We start from the raw sequence: 18,466 nt of genomic DNA, 5'->3' as shown, positions 1-18,466 counted from the left end.
CTTTGTCTCATTCTCCCCAAGACCTGGCTGCCCCTCTCTGAGCTCTGTCTGTTGCAGGCACCTCAGCCTCCGGGTCCTCAGGCAGAAGCTAAGCAGGGGGCAGGAATCAATGCCAAAGAAGGAGCTGGCTACCTAGGCAGGGAAGGGCATAGGCAGCCCCTGAGGCCAGCACTGCCCTCTACAGGGGGCACTGGGCTGGTCAGGGCAAGAGCTGATCCTGCAGTTGTCAGCACTGGCCAAAAATGGAGAAGGAATTGGAGATCTGTGATGGCCCTTTCCTAACATAGCTCCACTTACAGCTATTTTGAGCCTGGGAGGACAGAGGGAATTTTATCAGCCCTGAGACAGAGTTGGGCCGCCTGGGACTGGTGGGGGTGGGGATGGGGGGTCTCCCTGGCTTTGGTCTGGATTCCCAGGGTCATGGCCAAGGGGTGACCAGGGCCAGGCCAGCTGAGGCCCAGGCTCTCCCAGCCAGAGCCCAGAGTGGTCAGATATGGGAAAGTGGCAGGGTGTGGGGAAAGGGACACCATTTTCTGCACTCTTCTCCCCTCAGGTTTCTGACAAGGGTCTGCCACTGCAAGGAATTTGCATTTAAAGAAAGATAATGCAGGCAATGCCTCCCTCAAGGAGGTGATACTCCAGGAGGCTGGCTCTCAGATAAGAGTGAGGGTGGGGTCCCTCTTGTAGTGTCCAAGCTGGGCTGCCTTGTCCGGCGGTTTTCCTGCAATACAGGACCTGCACTTCTCCCAAGCCTCCTCACTCCTCCATCCTGCCTCACTGCCCATCCACAGGGCCTTTAAGGGCAGTTACTGGGAACTGCACAGACCCCTTATTACTGTGCCCCGGGAGGAGTGTCCAGGGCTGCCTGACCCTCCTCTGGGAAAGAGAGCATGCTCCCGGGGCTGTGTGAAACCCCACTGCACACAAACCCCAGCACCACTGCAACTCCTGCTCAGGGAACAGAACTCCTGGAGCTGTCCCCCATTAAACAAGGGTAAGTCCAGAGCTACTGTCCGGCCAGGAGGCACCTGGGGCCTTAGGTGTTCCTGGAGCAGCCATCGCTAGTCCGGTTTCCATCTCCAGCTTCCTCGCCGGGGTCTACAGACAAGGTGTATGTAGGAGATTCATGTACATGGTAAATGAGCACCTACGAAGATGGACAAAAAAACCCTTTCTCCCTGGCAGAGCTTCAGGTACTGTGGACCTACGCTGCAGCTGGCATCTCTGATCCAAACTGAGCGGCTGTGATCGGGACTCTGAGCGCTTCCCCCTCCTCACTCCGCACTCTCCTCACCCAGTGCCAGTCTGGGCTGCCTCTGCCTCCACTATGGCCAGTCTGAGGACCATCCCTAGGTCCCTACGCTCAAACCCTCTGGCAGGACCCTCACTCTGATAGCCCTGTTTTCTTTGCTTTTTCTCTCCCCCACCCCCAGGTGGTAGCCAACTCTCCAGCCAAGTTAGTATCAAAGGAAAGCACGTGTGTGTGCTTGCCTGCATATCCCAGCATGCGACCGCGTGTCTGGGGGACTGGGCAGCGTGCGTCTGTGTCGGCGGCATGTGTACGTGTATGTGCATGCGTGAAAGGGGGTGCATTTGTGTCCCTGAGTGAGCCTGCATGTGTGTGGAGCTGCGAGTATGGAGTGCAGGCAGTGGGGAGGGGCGCTGGGGCTCCGGCAGATGCCCCGGACCATTGTGTTCCCGATTAGCTGTTGCAGCTGCTTAGACCGCAGGCTGGCTCCGGTGGGCGGTGGGTGGAGCGCGTGCTGACGCCGGTTCCGGGAGAGCCTGAAGACATTTCTAGCCCGGCCGGACCACTCGGAAGGGCTGTACCTGGCCTTGTCTTTGCCTGGGGAGCACGCTTGACTGTTGAAGGGAAAAGCCTCCATGGGTAGAAGCTGGTGGGCCACCCAGCAAGTTGGACATGGGGGCGGGGCCGCCTGAGCACCTAAGCCCTGCTCCGAGGAAGAAGCACATGCACTGAAGAGGCTGGCGGAGCAGAGCCCCGGGCCACCCAGGATGAGTCCCTTCGTGGAGGAACCAAGCTCAGAATCCCCGCGGGTGCCCAGTGGGGCTGCTTTTTGCCTTTGGACGTTCTGGACTCCGCTTGGGCTGCCGCTGCCTCTCACGCGTGGCCCAGCTCCTGTCTCCTAATCCCAACCGCCACTCCGCACCCCCTTCCGTTTCTGCTTCCCTGCGGGTGTGGTGAGAGAGCTTTCAATGCCTGGCGCCCCCTGCTGACCCTGGGCGGTAGCTCAGGCTGAGCCGGGGCCTCCAGGGATCTGGGAAAGCGGAGACGGGCAAGAAGAACCTTCCGCAAAGGGCTCTGGGGGGGGGGTGAGAGGATTTTCCCTACCAGACCCAGCCCGCCCACGTCGGTCGGGGGGACTTGGGTAGCCTTCCTGGGATCAGGCTTAGGGAGGTCTCTCTCCACACCCTACACCACCAGCCCTCACCTTGAGCCGTGTAACACCACCTGTTGCCCCTTCTCTCCTTCCACCCCCCTCCCTCGCTCCCCTGCTCCGTGCTCCCCTCCCCCAGCGCCGACTACCAGGAACGCTTCAACCCCAGCGCCCTGAAGGACTCGGCCCTGTCGACCCACAAGCCCATCGAGGTGAAGGGGCTGGGCGGCAAGGCCACCATCATCCACGCGCAGTACAACACGCCCATCAGCATGTACTCCCAGGACGCCATCATGGACGCCATCGCCGGGCAGGCCCAGGCCCAGGGCAGTGACTTCAGTGGGTAAGCGCCTCCCCTCCTCCACTGGCGCTCGATGCCTCTGCCTCGTCATCACCGAGGAGGGCACCGGGCCACTGGGCGCCATCGGAGACTTTGGGCATCGGGACCAGCTGTCCTCCATCGTCTTGATCCTCCCAGGGTACAGCCCTTGCAGGAGAGCCAGCCTTCGCCCAGGCCTCCCAGAACGTGGTGTTCTCTCTTCAGAGTCAATCTCATGGTCAGCTTTAGGAGAAGGGTGGAGGAATGCAGCATGTGCTTTTCACAGCCTCTGCATTTTCCCAGGCTCCATGAGGGGGCTGGTTTAGAAAGAGACTTCTGGAATCCTGTTAACCAGGGTCACATTCTGGATACCTCAGCTTCTCACAACTAAGCCATTCTTTGGGGGGAAGTTGCTGTGTTCTTCCAATGATGAGGGCAATTCAGGTTCATGAGTGGGTTTCTTGTTTGGGAAGGGGCCTCCGGACCAGCCATCCACAGTGCTGTTGACAGTCAGCCCCGCCACAGAGCCGGGGGGCACCCAGCCCTCGCCTCCTCCTGTTGGCCCCAGGGAAGCCCAGCCTCAGGGCGGTGGGACTTTGGACATCCTTGGTTCCTGACTTTGCTTGTTAGCAATGGTTGAAGAACTTGAGGGCTGAGTAGGGAAAGAGTTGGCTGAAAATCATTTGTGGATGAAACGGGTAATAGTACAAACATTAATGTGGACCTCTCTGCCTCTTTCAGAATTTCTTTCTGTCTCTGTTTCTCTTAGTCTCTGTTTCTTCTCTGTATTTCTTTCCTTCTGTGTATGTCTCTCTTTCTGTCTCTATCTCTCTGTCTCTTTTTCTGTTTCTGTGTGTCTCTTCCTTACACACACACACACACACAGAGAGAGAGAGAGAGAGAGAGAGAGAGAGAGAGAGAGAGAGTCCCTTACTGTATTCTACTTGGAAATACTGTTAGTATTGACTTTCAGAACCGATTATCTCTGTGGTAACATCTTATCCCTGAGTCAGGATCTGCAGCAATTGAAGGCAAGAAATCTTAAAATGATGGTTGTCCTTTTTTCCAAAACTAGGAAAAACAGATGTTGTAAGAGGGATAGAGGCGCTCAAAAGTCCCGGAGAACTCCTATAGCGTTTGGCCTTTGTAGAGCCCAACCCTCGTGGCCATGACGAGTGTGCAGGTTATAAAGTGCAGGTTCAAGAGGCCAAAGGATGGGACGTGGTGTGGACTTACTGGCGCTCCTGGTCAAAAGGAGCCTGGCCCTCTCAGGCGCGCAGTACTTCCTTCGGGCCACCAGGGGGTGGATGGTTGCTTGCCCTGGAGCCGTGAGTCAAACCCGCCAGGCTCAGGTCTGCAATTCTTTGCGGAATTCTCTGGGCAGGGTTGACTTACTTAATCCCATCGTTCAAAGCAGAAAATATGACCATGCAAGTTTAAAAACACAACTGTTGCTCATGTGTACCCAGGAAGACAGGGCTGCCCGATTAAGCCAAAGAGTTAACGGGGATTTCCTGTTAACATTTGTTTGCCACGTGTGTCCTTGGTGTGCTCTTAAAAGTGGTAGCATTGGCCAAAGGGAAGCACGATGGAAGATAATGGAAGAGCTGCTGTTCACTAACTTTATGTTTTCTGCACCTTGGGAAAAGACTACAAATCATTTGGTTTTACCTCTAGGTCGCCCATGATATATTTTTTTAACATGATACACTGTTGATCTAATCTAGGCTTCTCCTTCCTTTCCCCTCCCCTCCCCTCCTTTTCCCCTCCCTTGCGTGCCTGGGAAGCAACATTCTTCCTTTTCCTTCTAACTCAGCCCTGCTGGGTTGATGCTGTCGTGGTGCCAGTGGGTAAAAGCTGCCCTTGTCTGCCATGAGGTGTTCCATTTCTGCTGTTAATTTCCATGATTCCTTCCTCACTGACAGTTTTCTTTTTGTCTCTCTCTCTCTTCCTCCTTTATCCACCCCACTCCCCCATAACTCATTTCTGATCCTAACCCTGCTCCCTTGTGTATGCGCCTCCCCCCGCCCTCCCATGATGGACATGCACTCACTGCTGGGTTTTCCTCTGCTTGGCAGGGCATCACCGCTGGCGTAAGTAGACCCCACAGTATCTGTTCCGTCATCCGTCTGTCTGGTTGCGGGATGGTGTGTGGGTTTGGTGGGATGTGCCTGAGGACAGTGGTTCTGTCCACGTTCCTCCTCACACCCACCTCACAGGTAAATGACATGCGCCGCGACCTCTACAGGCAAGTGCTTGTCTTTTGGGGTTTTCCCCCAAATAACGTCACTATGGACATAGAAATCAGAGTAATGATACCACACTGGCTGGGGGTGTATCCCGTGTTCTCCTTGCTGTGCTTTGCGGGGGCTCTCCCCAGCCTTTCTTGTCTACACTGGGACAGCGTAGATCTTAATGTCAGAATCCACATGGGGCCATTATTCAGGGAGAGGATGCTAAGGGGGTCTGTTGGAGGCCATTCCCCAAATCCTCATGGAAGATGGATCTGGAGGACCCAGCGCCTGCCAGGACCACCCATAAGAGGCAAAAGATGAGTCAGACTTGGGGCCAGTGTACAGTGGAGTAAATGCCCACCGGTGACCTTGATGTTGCGGGGACCATGGAGTGTTTTTGTTGGCAAGAAGTTCATGCTGGAGTGGCTCCAGAGAGTGGCCTCGGACCCAGGCTCCCAGAACTGGAGGGCCTGTCCTATCCCCTCTCTGTATATATTCTTCCTGAGCCCCAGATTCTCAAAAGGCACAGCAGTTCCTTCGTCTGGTTCCCAGTGTCTGTTACGGCAGCACCAAGTCCCTGGTCTTTGCACAGCATTGTGGGAAGGGAAGCCGACAATGTGACTCCCAAGGGATTCACTCCTGGGGTTCACTTTCTTGAGCCCTTGGAGATGTGGAAGGAACAGGGAGCACCTCAAGGGCATGTTCCAGGGAAATGGCAGCCAGTGCCTTCCATCTGTTTCAGGACCCCTTAAGACTCCTCCCTATGCCAGAAATGACCTCTCCAGCGAGATCCCAGCTTCTCCTCCACTCCCTGGTCTTCCCTATCTGATCCCAACCACAGCCTGACAGACCTGTAGCTTTCCAGGCCAGGGCGAAGCCTTGAGAGAAGTAGGGGTAGCTCCACCCAACCTTGGTCAGTCACCTTCCATCACCTTTCTCCACCTCTGCTCTCATAGCCCACCCTGAGTTGACTTAGGGGACCAATCCTAGGAGACTAGGCCAATTCTTCTGTCCAGCTCCTTGCAGAGAGGGTAGAAGACAGGGGCACTGGGGAGGTCCCCTCTCCAGCTAGCCAGCCCTCGAAGGAGCAAGGGCAGGTAGAGGCAGTCATAGCAGCAGGCAGGGCGATGCTGGACAGGGGGAGTGTCTGCGCTGGGCCATGTCTCCAGATGTGGAACATCTGGGGTGTGCAAGTCCCCAGTGGGCAGAAGTAGCCTTCCTGAGCCCTGTCACTGCAGAGGGTCTGATGGAAAGGACACTGAGCTGGGAGCTGGGAAACCTGGGTTCTAACTCAGTGGGGCCCCTACATGACGTAACCTGGAGCTGGTCGGCTAGCCTCTCTGGACCTCAGTTTTGGCATGTGTAAGAGGAGATGGCTGGGCCACCGGTCCACAGGCTGGGGAGACATGCTGTTATTGCTGTGAGCTTCTCCTGAGCCCACCCTGACTGCTGAGAGGGCCGGCTGGGCAGCCTAGATTACCCAGCCCTCCCTGGTTGGGATAAGTGGTCATCCATAAAGCTTTTAATGTATCTTGCCCTGAAGTCTGATCTGGGCTGAGAGACCCTGGACTCAAGGGGCTCTGGGGTCCCTTCTAATTCTGATCTAGGATTTGTTCATTCAACTACATTTTGAGCACCTACCATGTGCCAGACCTTGGGAGTCTAAGGGAAGGTCACCAGGTCCCCCTCAGGCAAGAAACTGCGCTACCAGGTCTCCCCCACCTCGGGCGAGAAGCTGCGCTATCCGTGGGTGATGCCAGGCTTTTAGGGACCTGATTGCCTTGTTTCTCCAACTGCCTCCTCCCCGAGCTTCCCTGTCTTTGCAGAGTGGGAGCCCACAGTCCTCCTCCAGGGCAGTCATGACATTGGTGGCTCCCTGTTTGGATCTCAAGCTTTGAGGAGGCCAAGGGACTGACCGTGAGGAAGCCTCTGAGTCCCCCAAATGGCCTGTCCTCACCCAGCCCCAAACTCAGGACCTGCTCAGGGAGGTTGAAATTACTTCCAGAAGACCTCTTCTGCCTCTTCTTTCCTTAAAGGAGATACAGCTCCTGGGGGCGGGTGTCTTCAAGCCTGTGTCTAGAGTTAGCCTGGAGGGTGGGGGGTACTGGCAGGAGGGTCTGAGCTTCCTGACCCTCCGTGAGCGGAATTCACTGTCTCGCTGTGACCACCCTGAGCACTGAGGACCCAGGTCAAGCCGTTATTGCAGGCTCTCAGAAGGGCGTGGTGGATCTAGACAAGTAGGGGTTACCCACATGCATGGGGGGGTGCGCCAGGGGGAGGCGCAGAGGTCGGGGGCAGGGTTCCAGCCCCACCCTTGCCCATGGTCTCTCTCTGCATTGCAGGAGCCTTCCTGTCAAAGACCTCACCGTAGACAGCACCTCTCCCGTGTATCAGGCTGTGATTAAGAACCAGAACAAGCCGGAAGACGAGGCTGACGACTGGGCCCGCCGCTCCTCCAGCCTGCAGTCTCGCTCCTTCCGCATCCTGGCCCAGATGACGGGGACAGAATATAGTAAGGGAGGGCTGTGGGGTGGCAGGAAGGGGCGACGATGAAGGGCCAGCGAGGGTCCTGGGCCCTACTCCACAGTCCCACGGAAGCCGGGGAGTCGAGCCCCCCACCCTTGAAGATGAGCTGGCCTCGATAGATAGTTAGCAGCCTGCTGCGCCCCTTCTGGGTCCCTGGGGCAGGCACAGTGACGTCAGCCTGCTGCTCGGCTCCTGGACTCCAGCGGTGGGCGGCGGACTGGCTGTGTGCTTTCCGGATTGGGATGAGAGGGCTTTGCAGGCCACACCTCTGGCTACTCCCTCCCACCTGCGCCTCTTCCTCTCATGCCCCCTTTCTCCCCCTGCCCTGTGCCCAGCACACAGCCTTTTCTTTCCAGAGATCACAGGTAGGGAGCAAAAACTGTCCCATCATGGGTGGGGACTCCGTGCCCACCGGGCTCTAGTAGCTTTTCTTTCTGATGTTCCCTGTGATTCCTCCTGACCTGCAACTTCTACCCACAGTGCAAGACCCTGATGAAGAAGCTTTGCGAAGGTCAAGGTAAGTGCCTGGACTCAGGCTCTGTGGCCTTGCCCGTTCTAATCCCCTCCCTCCCAGGGCAGCCCCTAGGTCAAACGACTCATGGAAGGAACGTCTCAAGTTAATGCATTTGGAAATTCCCAACCCCTGAAGGGCTCCGGCAGATGCTGGCTTGGGGCGTGCATCCCGGGTCAGTGAGGTGGGTGCCTGGAGCTGAGTCTCTATCCCCTGGGCCCGGGCTGCACGAACGAGGACTCTGGGCTCTCCCGGCTCTGTCCCTGGGCAGCGGGCAGGGCTGCTTTGGCCTTTGCTGGGCTGTTGAGAATGAGGGCATCTCTCCCTGTGAGGCACCGGGCAGGCTGCCTGGCCTGCCCACTCATCTCAGGGCCTGTCCCCTGTGAGTCTGAAGGGTAGGCACTGGGAAGCAGGCACGCAGAGGGCCGTGCTGGGCGGGGCTGACTGACCCTTGGACTCAACTCTCCAGACCCACGTTGAGGTATCAGTTCCACAAATTGCTCAAAGCACCACAGCTGCTGCAAGGAAGCAAAGCCCTGGGTATGAGAAGTGGCTTGTGCAGGGCTAGGTGTCTCTGAGTATGGTCTCCCCGATGGTGGCAGGCCTGAGGCCCCAGCCACTGGCCTGATACCTTTGGCCTGTCAGGTGCTCGTGGCCCTGTGCATGATGGGGGCACACTGCCCTGGAACCCATTGGAACCCGCTAGGGCCTTCCATGGGAGGCATGAGGCCCAGAGTGATTGTGCTTTACACTTCTGGAAGCAAATGTGTCATCTGCATGTCCTTCCTGGGAGAGTCTGCCTTGGGCCAGCACATCCTGTGGTGGCCTCCGTGTGAGGGGCTGGGGCCCAGAGGTGCCTTTCCACCCTGGGCCAAGCTTTCTGTTCTTGCTAACCAGTGTGTAGTGGCCACAGGACTGTGTGGAGAGTGGGACTCTGGGGTCAGCTTGAGTTGATGTGGAGTTTCTTTTCGAACTTCTATTTCTGCCAGCTGAAGTTGCTCCCACTCTTCGGCTGGGGCATCCAGTCCTGAAGTGTGGTTCTCCCTGGCCTGCTAATAGTGGCATGCGGTTCCAGTGGTGGTTCTTAACCTGTCGGTGCCTGCAGCGTGTCTGTAAAAAGCCTGAAATGCGATGGTGTTTGATTTAGTGCAAATGGTAGTATGGAGCTATTGGAGGCGTGACTAAGCTGTCGGCTGTCCCCATCCTGTGCTCCTCTGCTCCTGCGCCATTTCTGTGTTTGTCTCACCTCCTCTTCGGAGCCACTCACAGAGATGCTCCAGGGGGCAATGTAGTCTTTACTGAAGATTTGATGGAGGGGCTTTACAGTACATACCCCATAGCAAACCGCTTCGAAATCTCCAGGTCCCTTCCACCAGGAAACCAGCAGGGACCTGCACTTTTTTCCCAGCCGCCGTCACCCCCTCTCAGTCCTTCTGGTTACTTTACGTTTCTCCCACCCGTCAATCTAAGGTCGCATCTCAGTAACCAGACACTGTTTAGAAGGTGGAAGGGTACTGGTGGAGGTAACTTACAAGGAACCTTTGTCTTTCGTATTTTCCCTGGAATATTTGCAGGCTCTGTGAAGTTATTGAGTGAGAACACAAAAGGCAGTATCAAGGGTGGTCTGCAGGCCTTGGCGTTGGCCTTCCCCTTCCCTCCTTTCAAAAGCATCTCTTGGGGCTTGTTCGGCCTGGTCCTGTAGGCCCTTTCCCCCTGGGACCTAACTGCCCACTAGCTCCATTCAGATCCCAGCAGAAGGCAGGGGCTCTTGAGAACTCTTCTGCAGGTGTTGGCGTCTCTCCCTCAGCCCCTGCAGGGTTTTGCTGGAGGGAGAGCTGGAAAGGGGGTGCCAAGAAGAAACTCTAGCCTACTCCCTCCCTCTGTTCAGGCCCCCATCCTGAGAAAGCAGCTCCCCACCCCCTGCCCCACCAGGGCCCTGTGCCACTGTCAGCCCCTCCTTCTGGGGTCTCTGGCCCTGCAGTGTAGGCGCTGAGGCCACCAGCAAGCCTTCTGCCCAGGACTGGAGGGGCCTAAGCCTGCTGCCCTTCTCCTTTTTTTCTGACTTTAATTTCTGGAAGGCTGTCTTCGTGGCCTCCCCTAAAATGCCCATTCTTTCCATGGCCACAGGAGGAAGGTAGGTGTTTTTATTTCCCTGAATCCCAAGCAGCCTGTGGCCCAGAAGTGAGAGGTGGGGTGTCCAGTGGGTCCAGTGGTTCAGTTCTGTTTGTGATTAATGCCCGAAGTAGTAACTGACCACTGGTCACGGGTGGGGTCACAGACTCATCCGAGTGGCCATCTGAGCAGAAGGGAACACACTTACCACCGCCCTGGGTCCAGGCTGGTTAGGGATCTTGCTCCCTGGGGATCTGAGCCCCACTGATATCTGTTCCCCCTCCAAGTTGGAATCTGCACCCCCAGATCCATCTTGTTGGCTGAGGACAGACACGGCCTCTGCCTTTCCCCCTCCCAGTTTAGCCTGACTCGCAGTGGGGAATCTGAGGGTCTCTCACGAAGGCTGCACCTCCCCAGAGAAGCTTCACTGCACCCCGCTTCCAGGTAGCTCACTCCGGCACGGCCTGAGTTTGCCAAACCCAGTGCCCAGCAAGCTGGGCACTGTGGCAGCCTATACAGGCTTATACATCTGCTGGGGCGTTTTTTCCTTCCTGTTGCTGTGTCCTGGAAAAGCTGGCAGGGATGCCAGGTGTTCTGTACCAGGAAGGGCACTGGTGGCCTCAAGGGCAGTAGTAATCTGCCCCTCACCTGTCACTGCTCCACCTCCGAGGCCTGCCCCCGCAGAGTCCCAGAGCAGCTCAGAGCCCTGCCCTGACCTCCCCTCCTCTCCTCTCCGGCCCTGGCTCCTGGCACTGTGACGCTGTCTCTGTATCTGGTAGCAAGTAGCTTCCCTCCGAGGCTCTAGTGCCCACCTGCTGGCCTAATCTCCAGGGACTCTGTCTTTACAAGGGAGGCAGGGGAGGCCCTGAACAGTCCAGGCATCAGCTGCAGACTTGGCTCACCTCCCAGGAAAGACCCAGCACCTTAGCAAACTGTCCAGGTGGGCTTAAACACCAGCCTACTGCCAGGTTCAACATGGGTACAAGATGGCTCCCAGCCTTCATCTGAAGTAGCAGAGCGCCATCCAAAGCTGAGCCTCTAATCTCAGAGAGGTCACCACGACTTCTGTCTGACTTCCGGAAGGCATCCCAGGGCCCAGATGGCTCAGAAGGTTGGGTCCACGTTGGGCAGCCCTGACAGGGGTGGGAATACAGGCAAGCCTAGCTTCATCCTAGGCAGGGCTTGAATCTGCAAGGCATCTGGATCCCACCGCTTGGGCGTAACCGTCCTGGAGGGCCCCGGTGTGTAACTCAGGCATCTCCTGGTCCCCACCTTGTGGTGCCGCTGTCTACACGTTCAGTCTCTGTGTCTACATAAATGCTCCCCTCAGGAAAGAACTCCGCGTCTCTTCCTGGTCCCCAGGCATTAAGGAAAATGTTGATTTTCGTGACCAGTTCCCAGAGGAGTTGAAGGTGAGGGTTGTGCTGTACAACTGCATTGCAAACAATGTAAAAACCCTCTGAAGTCCCTTCTCTGACGTGCAACTGTCCAAGGTTCTGTTTCCTCTCCACCCCACCCCCACTTCTAACAGAGCCCCAGGACTCACTGGTTTCCCCCTCCTCCCCCTGCAGCCTCCCTGGGCATGTCAGTGTCCTCCTTCTTCCCCGTGCACGCTCAGCTCTGTCCCGGCTCACGGGCAGACTCTCCTGGTGCTGGCACAGCTCAGGGCTGGTAGCGAGAGTTTCGTGGATTTTCAGTCTTTGGTGTTCTGCCAGCCCAGCAAGTTCAAAATTCACAACTAGAGAGACCAGGACACCCCCAGGTGTCACCTGAGCAGCCCTCGTTCGTGTCCTGGGACCTCCCTCCCTTTCTCTTTCACCCGCTCTCCAGTCTCTTCCCGTCTCTTCTCTTCCTCCCTCTTCTTGCTTCTCTCTTTGGCTAGCTGTGAATTTCCCAACCGCTCCAAGCAGAGCAGACTCACTACCCTCGCCGATTCTCCAGGACTGTTCCTGACCCTGTCACTGAGCATTGATGAAAAAGGCTTGGGCCTCGCTGGGCAAACTGGCCACGTCTGTGTCCTGGGTGGTCTCTATGGGCTGGTCCATTATTGCCACCTGTGGTGCTGTCTGCAGGGTTATGTGGGCTCCGCCGCAGGGCCTAGGCTTCTGCTGTCATTGCCCCTTCTCCCCAACCCAGGAGAGGCAGTAGCAGGGGATGCCTGGCACTCAGATCGTGGTTCTGCCTCTGAGTTTCCGTGTGGCTTTAGGCTATCCATGTGATGTGTTTGGGCCTTGGCTTCTTCTTGGTATTAGGCAAGTTTGGACCAGTGGTTTTCAAATATGTTAGCAGGGGGCCCCTCTTGTCAAACAGGATCTTACACAGAGACCCATATGCAGGACTTAAGGTATAGGGGAGAGTCTGTCAGGTAATACAGATGTGGGAAGGTGGCCAGGTGTACATGTGGGGACACAGGACTGTTACCATACAGAAACGTAAGACCAGCATTGCCCCATCCTCTGACTTGTAAAGACCTAAAGCCGATCTTCCTGATCTTTACATGCTGGCCATTCATTTGTTAAACTATTCATCTTGAGACAATTGCAGATTGGCATGTAGTTATAAGAAATAATACAGAGAGATCCTATGGAGCCTTTACCCCCAATGGTAGCGTCTTGGCAAAATGATAGTACAATATATCCCTCCCAGGGTGTTGACACCGATACAGTCGAATGCAGAATACTTCCATCACCCCGGGATCCCCCCATGTTCCCCTTTCATACCACACCCACCTCCCTACTGTGCACGCCCTGTCCTTAACCCACAGCGGCCACTAACCCGTTATCCGTTCTCTGTCTCTATAATTTTGTCATTTCAAGGATGTCATGCAAATGGAATCATGCAGCCTGAGACTTCATGGGATGGGCTTTCTCAGTCCGCTAATTCTCTGGGGGTTCATCCAAGTTTTGGAGTGCGCCAATGGTTCATTCATGTCTTTTTATTGCCAAGTAGTATTCCATCATCTGGATATAGCAATTAATTTTTAAAATGAGTTTTCAAAACTGTCCAGGTTAAACACACTGCGTTTGTGGCTAGATGTGGCCCCTGGGCCACCAATTTGCACCTCTGTTCTGGGGGATGTTAGAGGCCCCTCTGGCCTGGAGGATCTAGGATTCTGGCATCTGCGGCCCTGGCCTTTCCCAGGCACACTGTCTCCTCCATTTCTACATTTCTGGCCGTTCCTTACCTGCTTTGTCCTATGCCCTCGGCTGAGCAGGCTGTGGGTTGAGCCCCAGAGGCCCTGCTGGTGGGAAGTCCTGGCCCTCAGTATGTGTGCCAGCGGCCTTGTGAGTATGCGTTTGCACGTGTGTGCCTGGCTATGCTCAGCCCTAGGTGGGCGGGGCAGTCAGTGGTGTTTGAAGGCTTCTCTCTGGGGACAGAAAAGGGTTGGGAGAGACTGGGGCAGCACAGGGAGATGGCAGGTCTGCTCACCAAGCCTCATCACGGGGACAGGCGTTCTTCCTTCTTGATGCCCAGCTAGGGGACAGAGACCATGCAAGGCTCACCTGCCTATGGGGTTCAGTCCCGAGAGCCCACAGCCAAAGCAGCCCTGCCCAGCTCTAACCACATGGGCCAGGGAGAACCCAGAGACGCCCCCCATTTGCCCAGCCTGCCCTCAGACTCTTTAGCCAGGCCCCTTCTGCATGGCTCACTCAAGTCGGGAACATCAATCCCTCCATCCTGGTCCTTGCGACTCTGCCTGACCCCCTGGAAAGTACCCCCTGGGTGGCAAAGCCTCTCCAAGCTGAATCCCTTCCTCCCTCCCATGCCCTCTGCCCCAGCTCTCAGACAGGGTGATGGCGGACACACCCCCTAACCCCTTTCTTTCTTCCTTTCTCTCTCTCTGTCTCTGTCTCTCTGTTTCTCTCTTTGTGCCACAGGGAAAGGTTTGAAACGGAACGTAACAGCCCACGTTTTGCCAAATTGCGCAACTGGCACCACGGCCTTTCAGCCCAAATCCTTAATGTTAAAAGCTAAAAGGCTGTCTGGAGCCCCTCACCCCTCTCAGGCCGGACCCCCTCCCTCCTTCCCCCCACACAGATCTGGCATGTGAGCCCCACGGTGATGCTTGAGAATGTATAGCTGTGCTGGGGGGCACCTTCGCTAGTCACCTGCAGCAGTTGTGCTCTCTACCCGCCCTAGAGCTGATGGCGGAGGCCCAGCCCCACGCAGCACTGCACCCACTCTACCCCCACCCTTCAGTGCAACCCTCACCACCCCCCAGATAGCCCAAGCCTCTGCTCCCCTGTACAGGACCTTTCTGTAGATCAGAGAGAACGTGATGGGGTTTGCTGGCAGAACACCCCAGAACCAAGGGAAACAGAATGTGTCACTGGTCCATTTCCCACCAACCTCAGCTCCTGGGAGGGGCAGCCTGGCCTAGTGCCATCCTGGAACAAGCTGCCCGTAGATCAGGGTCCCGAGAAGAGGCCAATTCCCCACCCCCCCTCACTCCTTTGTGCCCTCTGGAGCCCAGGCAGCCCAGGACAGGGCTCCCTGTAGAGGAAGAGGGAGCCCCAGGGTGGCTGAGGTAGAGGCCCTTCCTGGCCATGGTGAGATTGGAGCAAGTGTCGTCCTCTCTGTGCTGTGTGTGCTGGCTCCCTAGTTCTCTCTCCTGTACATATAAGCATGCTCGTTCTGAAATAAAGAGGATTTGAAATGAACCAAACCAGCCCCGGTCCTGCTGTGCCTGTGTGCATGTCACCAAAGGGGGCAGGTCTGAGACGGGGAGAGGATAGGTACCTACAGAAGAGGTGCAGGGGCAGTGCCCGCCGGGGCTGGCACCTGGTGAGCTCTGCCCACCACTGTTTTCCTGCCCCTAGGGCCCTGCCCAGGGCTGCCGGGCGCAGACAGAGAGGACGGCAGGTGAGAATCTGTGCTGCGGGCTGGTGGGCAGCCTCAGCCTCCTTCGGGGTAGCGTGTGCGTGGACAGAGGAGCGGGATCTGAATGCCCACGCCTCTCCTCCCATACCCAGCCACAGCCAGCAGGCCGAGCCATCCCTCCCTCCCATCAGAAAGCGTGCCACAGCCCCTGGCCCAGGAAGGCACTGCTCACGCTCAGCCCTGGTCCAGGAGGGAGACACACCTGAACTAAGGAGCGGCTCACAGGGGAAATGCTGGGGGTCCCCCGTGGGCTGGGCCCCGGCTCAGGGGAGAGGAGCTGGGAGGTATGCCTGGTGGAGTCTTGCTCAGGTGGCAGGAAGTAGGGGAAGGCCCTTGCTCCTGGCCTCCACACACCTGTGGCCTTGTCCTGGTCCTGAGCGTTTGGGAAGGGCCGGGCTGGCAGGCTTATGTCCTCCCCACCCACCGGTCTGCCCATCAGCCCTCACCCCTGACTGGGGGAATCACAAGCTGAGAACATGAGATCGCCGGCACTTGGCAAATAATGACAGGTGCTGAGGCCCATCCCTCAGGGCTCCCTCACCACCCCCAGGGCTAGACTGGGCCGCAGCCTCGTGCCTACCCCCGCTGCCTGGGCACAGGCTCTCTTTCTCACCCTGGGGACCTTGGCAATCCGGTCTAGAAGAGCTGGCCAGGGAGACTGTTCTCTCCTGCCTACCACCTTGAGATGCTCCCCAAAGCCCCCCACCAACCTGTTCCACCTTGGCCTCCCGTCTCTTCCTGCCTCTAGCAGTCTGACTCCAGGGCCAAGGCGAAGACCAGGCGAGGCAGGCTGGCTAGGGGATCAACTGGGGAGGTGGGGGGAGGGGGGTGGTGCTTCTGCCTGCATCTAGGCATCCTGGAGCACACTCATACTTAGCTGACCTTTTACTGAGGACTTCTGAGGCCAAGGGTAGGTTGGGGGTTGGGGGCTGCCAGACAGAGAGAGGCCCCAGGTAGTGGGTGTCCTAAGGCTGGCAGAGGACCTGAGCCAATCCATCGGAGCTGGTGGCCTCCCCATCCCCCGTCCCCATCCCCCTGGCCTGTCAGAGCCCTCCTGGATCCACCTGATGGTTTGCTTTCCGGCCTGCCTGGTACCTCCCCAGTGACCCCAGGCCGCTGCATGCAGCACCTTGGGTGGCCCCAGGCCAGGGCTCTGTGTAAAGCCCTCTGGAGTAAATGGGAGAGATGTCCTCATTCCGCATTCTGTGTCCTTGGGCATTAGTCAAGGCACTGTGCCTAGCTGCTGTAGGTACAGAAGGAATCAGGAAGAGCTAATGTGATTGTGGCTGACCGTAATGCAAGGCTGATCATGTGAGGTCCAGAGACAGGGGGCGCTCCTCCGACTGGAGGATCAGAGAAGGCTTCCTGGAAGAAGGGGTCTGTGTGTTCGATCTTCGGGAACAGTTAGGAGTGGGGCATGTGCAGTTATGGAAGGCTGCGCAGGTACTCTAAGCAGACAGAGCAGAGGTGCTGGCTCAGTGTCCCAGAACCCTGACTTAACCATTTTGGCTGGAATGGAGGGCGTGCAGAGAATGTTATGGTTAGTAGCGGTCTGGAGCTGAAATGCCAGGCTCTGGGTTTTGACTGTATTCCAACACAATGTGGAACTAGTGAAAGCTGCAGGGCACCAGTCACACTGCAGCCTGTGGGGATCGTTGCAGACTGCACAGTTCTTGAGGGGTGTCATCACCTAGACTACAGTGTGAGTGTGGCCCCTGGAGTCATGCAGGGCAACAGCCCAGCTGCAGAGTGACATGGTCAGGGCTGCCCTGAGCAGTAGTCATCAGGCTGCAAGGTGGAATGCTAGGTAGGCAGGTGGCAGCATGAACAATCTCAAGACCAACCACTTGACTGGCATTCTATCATCATCCAGTCAACAGAGATGTTCCTATTCCATTCTCCATCATCACCCCAGTAATGGCAAACAGCACCCAGAACCATCAGTCACAGCACCTCCACCATCGTCAACATTTCCAGCCTGAGCCCAATGACTACAAACCCCCAGGCCCAGCACCACCACCATCAACACCATCCCTATCCTTTCCATACCTAGTACCATTGCCATCAGTAAGAGCATAACCAAAGGCTACCACAACAGAGCAGGGTGCAGGGTTAGCACACTGCACCCTGATGCCAGCTGGGTAGAGGGATGGGCTGAAAAGGGGACTGGAGCCAGGCTGTGTTTCTCCTTTGGCCACACCCTCCCCATGCAGACACCAGCAGTTAATATAGTTGGGTTGGGTTGGTTTTTGCTTAGATGTTTAAGGTGAATTATGACCAAGGCAGGAGGCAGCTATAGAGTCCTAGACCAGGCTGGGGTGATCTAACGGGTACTGTCTTTAGGACTGAAGCCAGGGTCTAGTAAGTTCTCTGCAGTGCTTGCTTTCTGAGACACCCGCCCCCCTCCTTGGGGTTTCTGGGGGCTCAGGGAACTTCAGGCAGGAACTGACCTGGAAAAGAACCCAAGATCCTTCAGGATGCTCTTCAATGCCACTCCTACCTCCTCTAGGCCCTGGTTGCTTGGTTTCTGCAGACAGCGGTCCTAGATAGGATGCCCCTCAGCCAGAACCCCAAGCAGCAGGCTCACGTGCATGTCCTTGGTCCTGCCCTGTGGTAGATGATGAGTTTTCCTAGGGTCACATCCAGCCCCAACTTCACCCCACAGAATCCAGGGTTCACATGGAGCTATGCCTGGGGAGAGCCGCAGGTAAGCTGGTCTGACAGGGAATTGGAGCACAGGGGACAGGCAAAGCCAGTTTCCTATTTGCCCTGCAGAATACTTTCCCCAGCCTGGGTATTTTCATCACTGCTGTCCTCAATTCCCAGAAGCCCACTGGAAGCATGTGGCCGTGTCAGGGAGAAACAGATAAAGGAGAGGGGTGTCCTCTGTCAGGCGGAGCCTTCCCAGGCCATACGTGTCCATGCCATGGGGCTCTGAGCAGCCAGTTCAGCAGTATGGTGTCAGGACCTGCAACTGTTTCTCTGAGGCGGCCGCTTCACAGGCATGGCTTCCAGAAGCCAGGTTCTTTCATGAAGGGTGAGGAAGTGGCCTCATGGAAGGGCCAGGGCTGGGTACCACCACAGGCCTAAGAGCTGGGCTGTCCAAGGCTTCCTCTCTGAACCACTAAGCTGGGAAAGAGCTGCACAGGGCATGGCCACTGCCCTTGTCCACCATGGATGCTTCCTATGCAGTCACAGAGAAGAATGGTGTGCCCTCCCCCGAGGCAGTCAGCTCAGCCTTGCCTCTTCTCCAGTCCTCTTCTTCCCTGACCCTCTCGTGCTATTTCATGCCTTTCTCTACCATACACTTCACTGGATGGAGGAGAGCACGTCGTGATGCTTTGGTCAATAGCTCATGGCCCCCCTGGCGTCCCTACCTGGGACAGACCTTTGTAGTACCTTGGTACTCAAAGTGTGGTCCACGGACCAGCAGCATCAGCATCACCTGAAAGCTTGTCAGAAATGTAGACTCTCAGCCCCACCC

General features: G+C 56.7%; 1 protein-coding gene across 8 annotated transcripts in view; it reads left to right on the top strand.

Moving 5' to 3' along the window:
- LDB3 (LIM domain binding 3) overlaps positions 1-18,466 on the top strand; it is a 55,900-nt gene that overhangs the window by 14,556 nt on the left and 22,878 nt on the right. For 2 of the 8 annotated variants that reach the window (XM_065894880.1, XM_065894877.1), the window contains exons 4-7: positions 1,434-1,456; positions 2,539-2,742; positions 7,295-7,464; positions 7,959-7,995. In XM_065894880.1, the coding sequence (XP_065750952.1) occupies positions 1,434-1,456; positions 2,539-2,742; positions 7,295-7,464; positions 7,959-7,995 (434 nt within the window). Of the gene's footprint in view, positions 1-1,433; positions 1,457-2,538; positions 2,743-7,294; positions 7,465-7,958; positions 7,996-13,979; positions 14,768-18,466 lie in introns of those variants that run through there. The other 6 variants (XM_065894879.1, XM_065894876.1, XM_065894883.1 and 3 more) reach the window with 5 other exon arrangements.

Source organism: Phocoena phocoena, chromosome 16 (assembly GCF_963924675.1).
Source record: "Phocoena phocoena chromosome 16, mPhoPho1.1, whole genome shotgun sequence".
Classification (NCBI taxonomy): domain Eukaryota; kingdom Metazoa; phylum Chordata; class Mammalia; order Artiodactyla; family Phocoenidae; genus Phocoena; species Phocoena phocoena.
The sequence above is the reverse complement of the archived record's forward strand: the minus strand, read 5'-3'. Positions and strand labels throughout refer to the sequence as shown.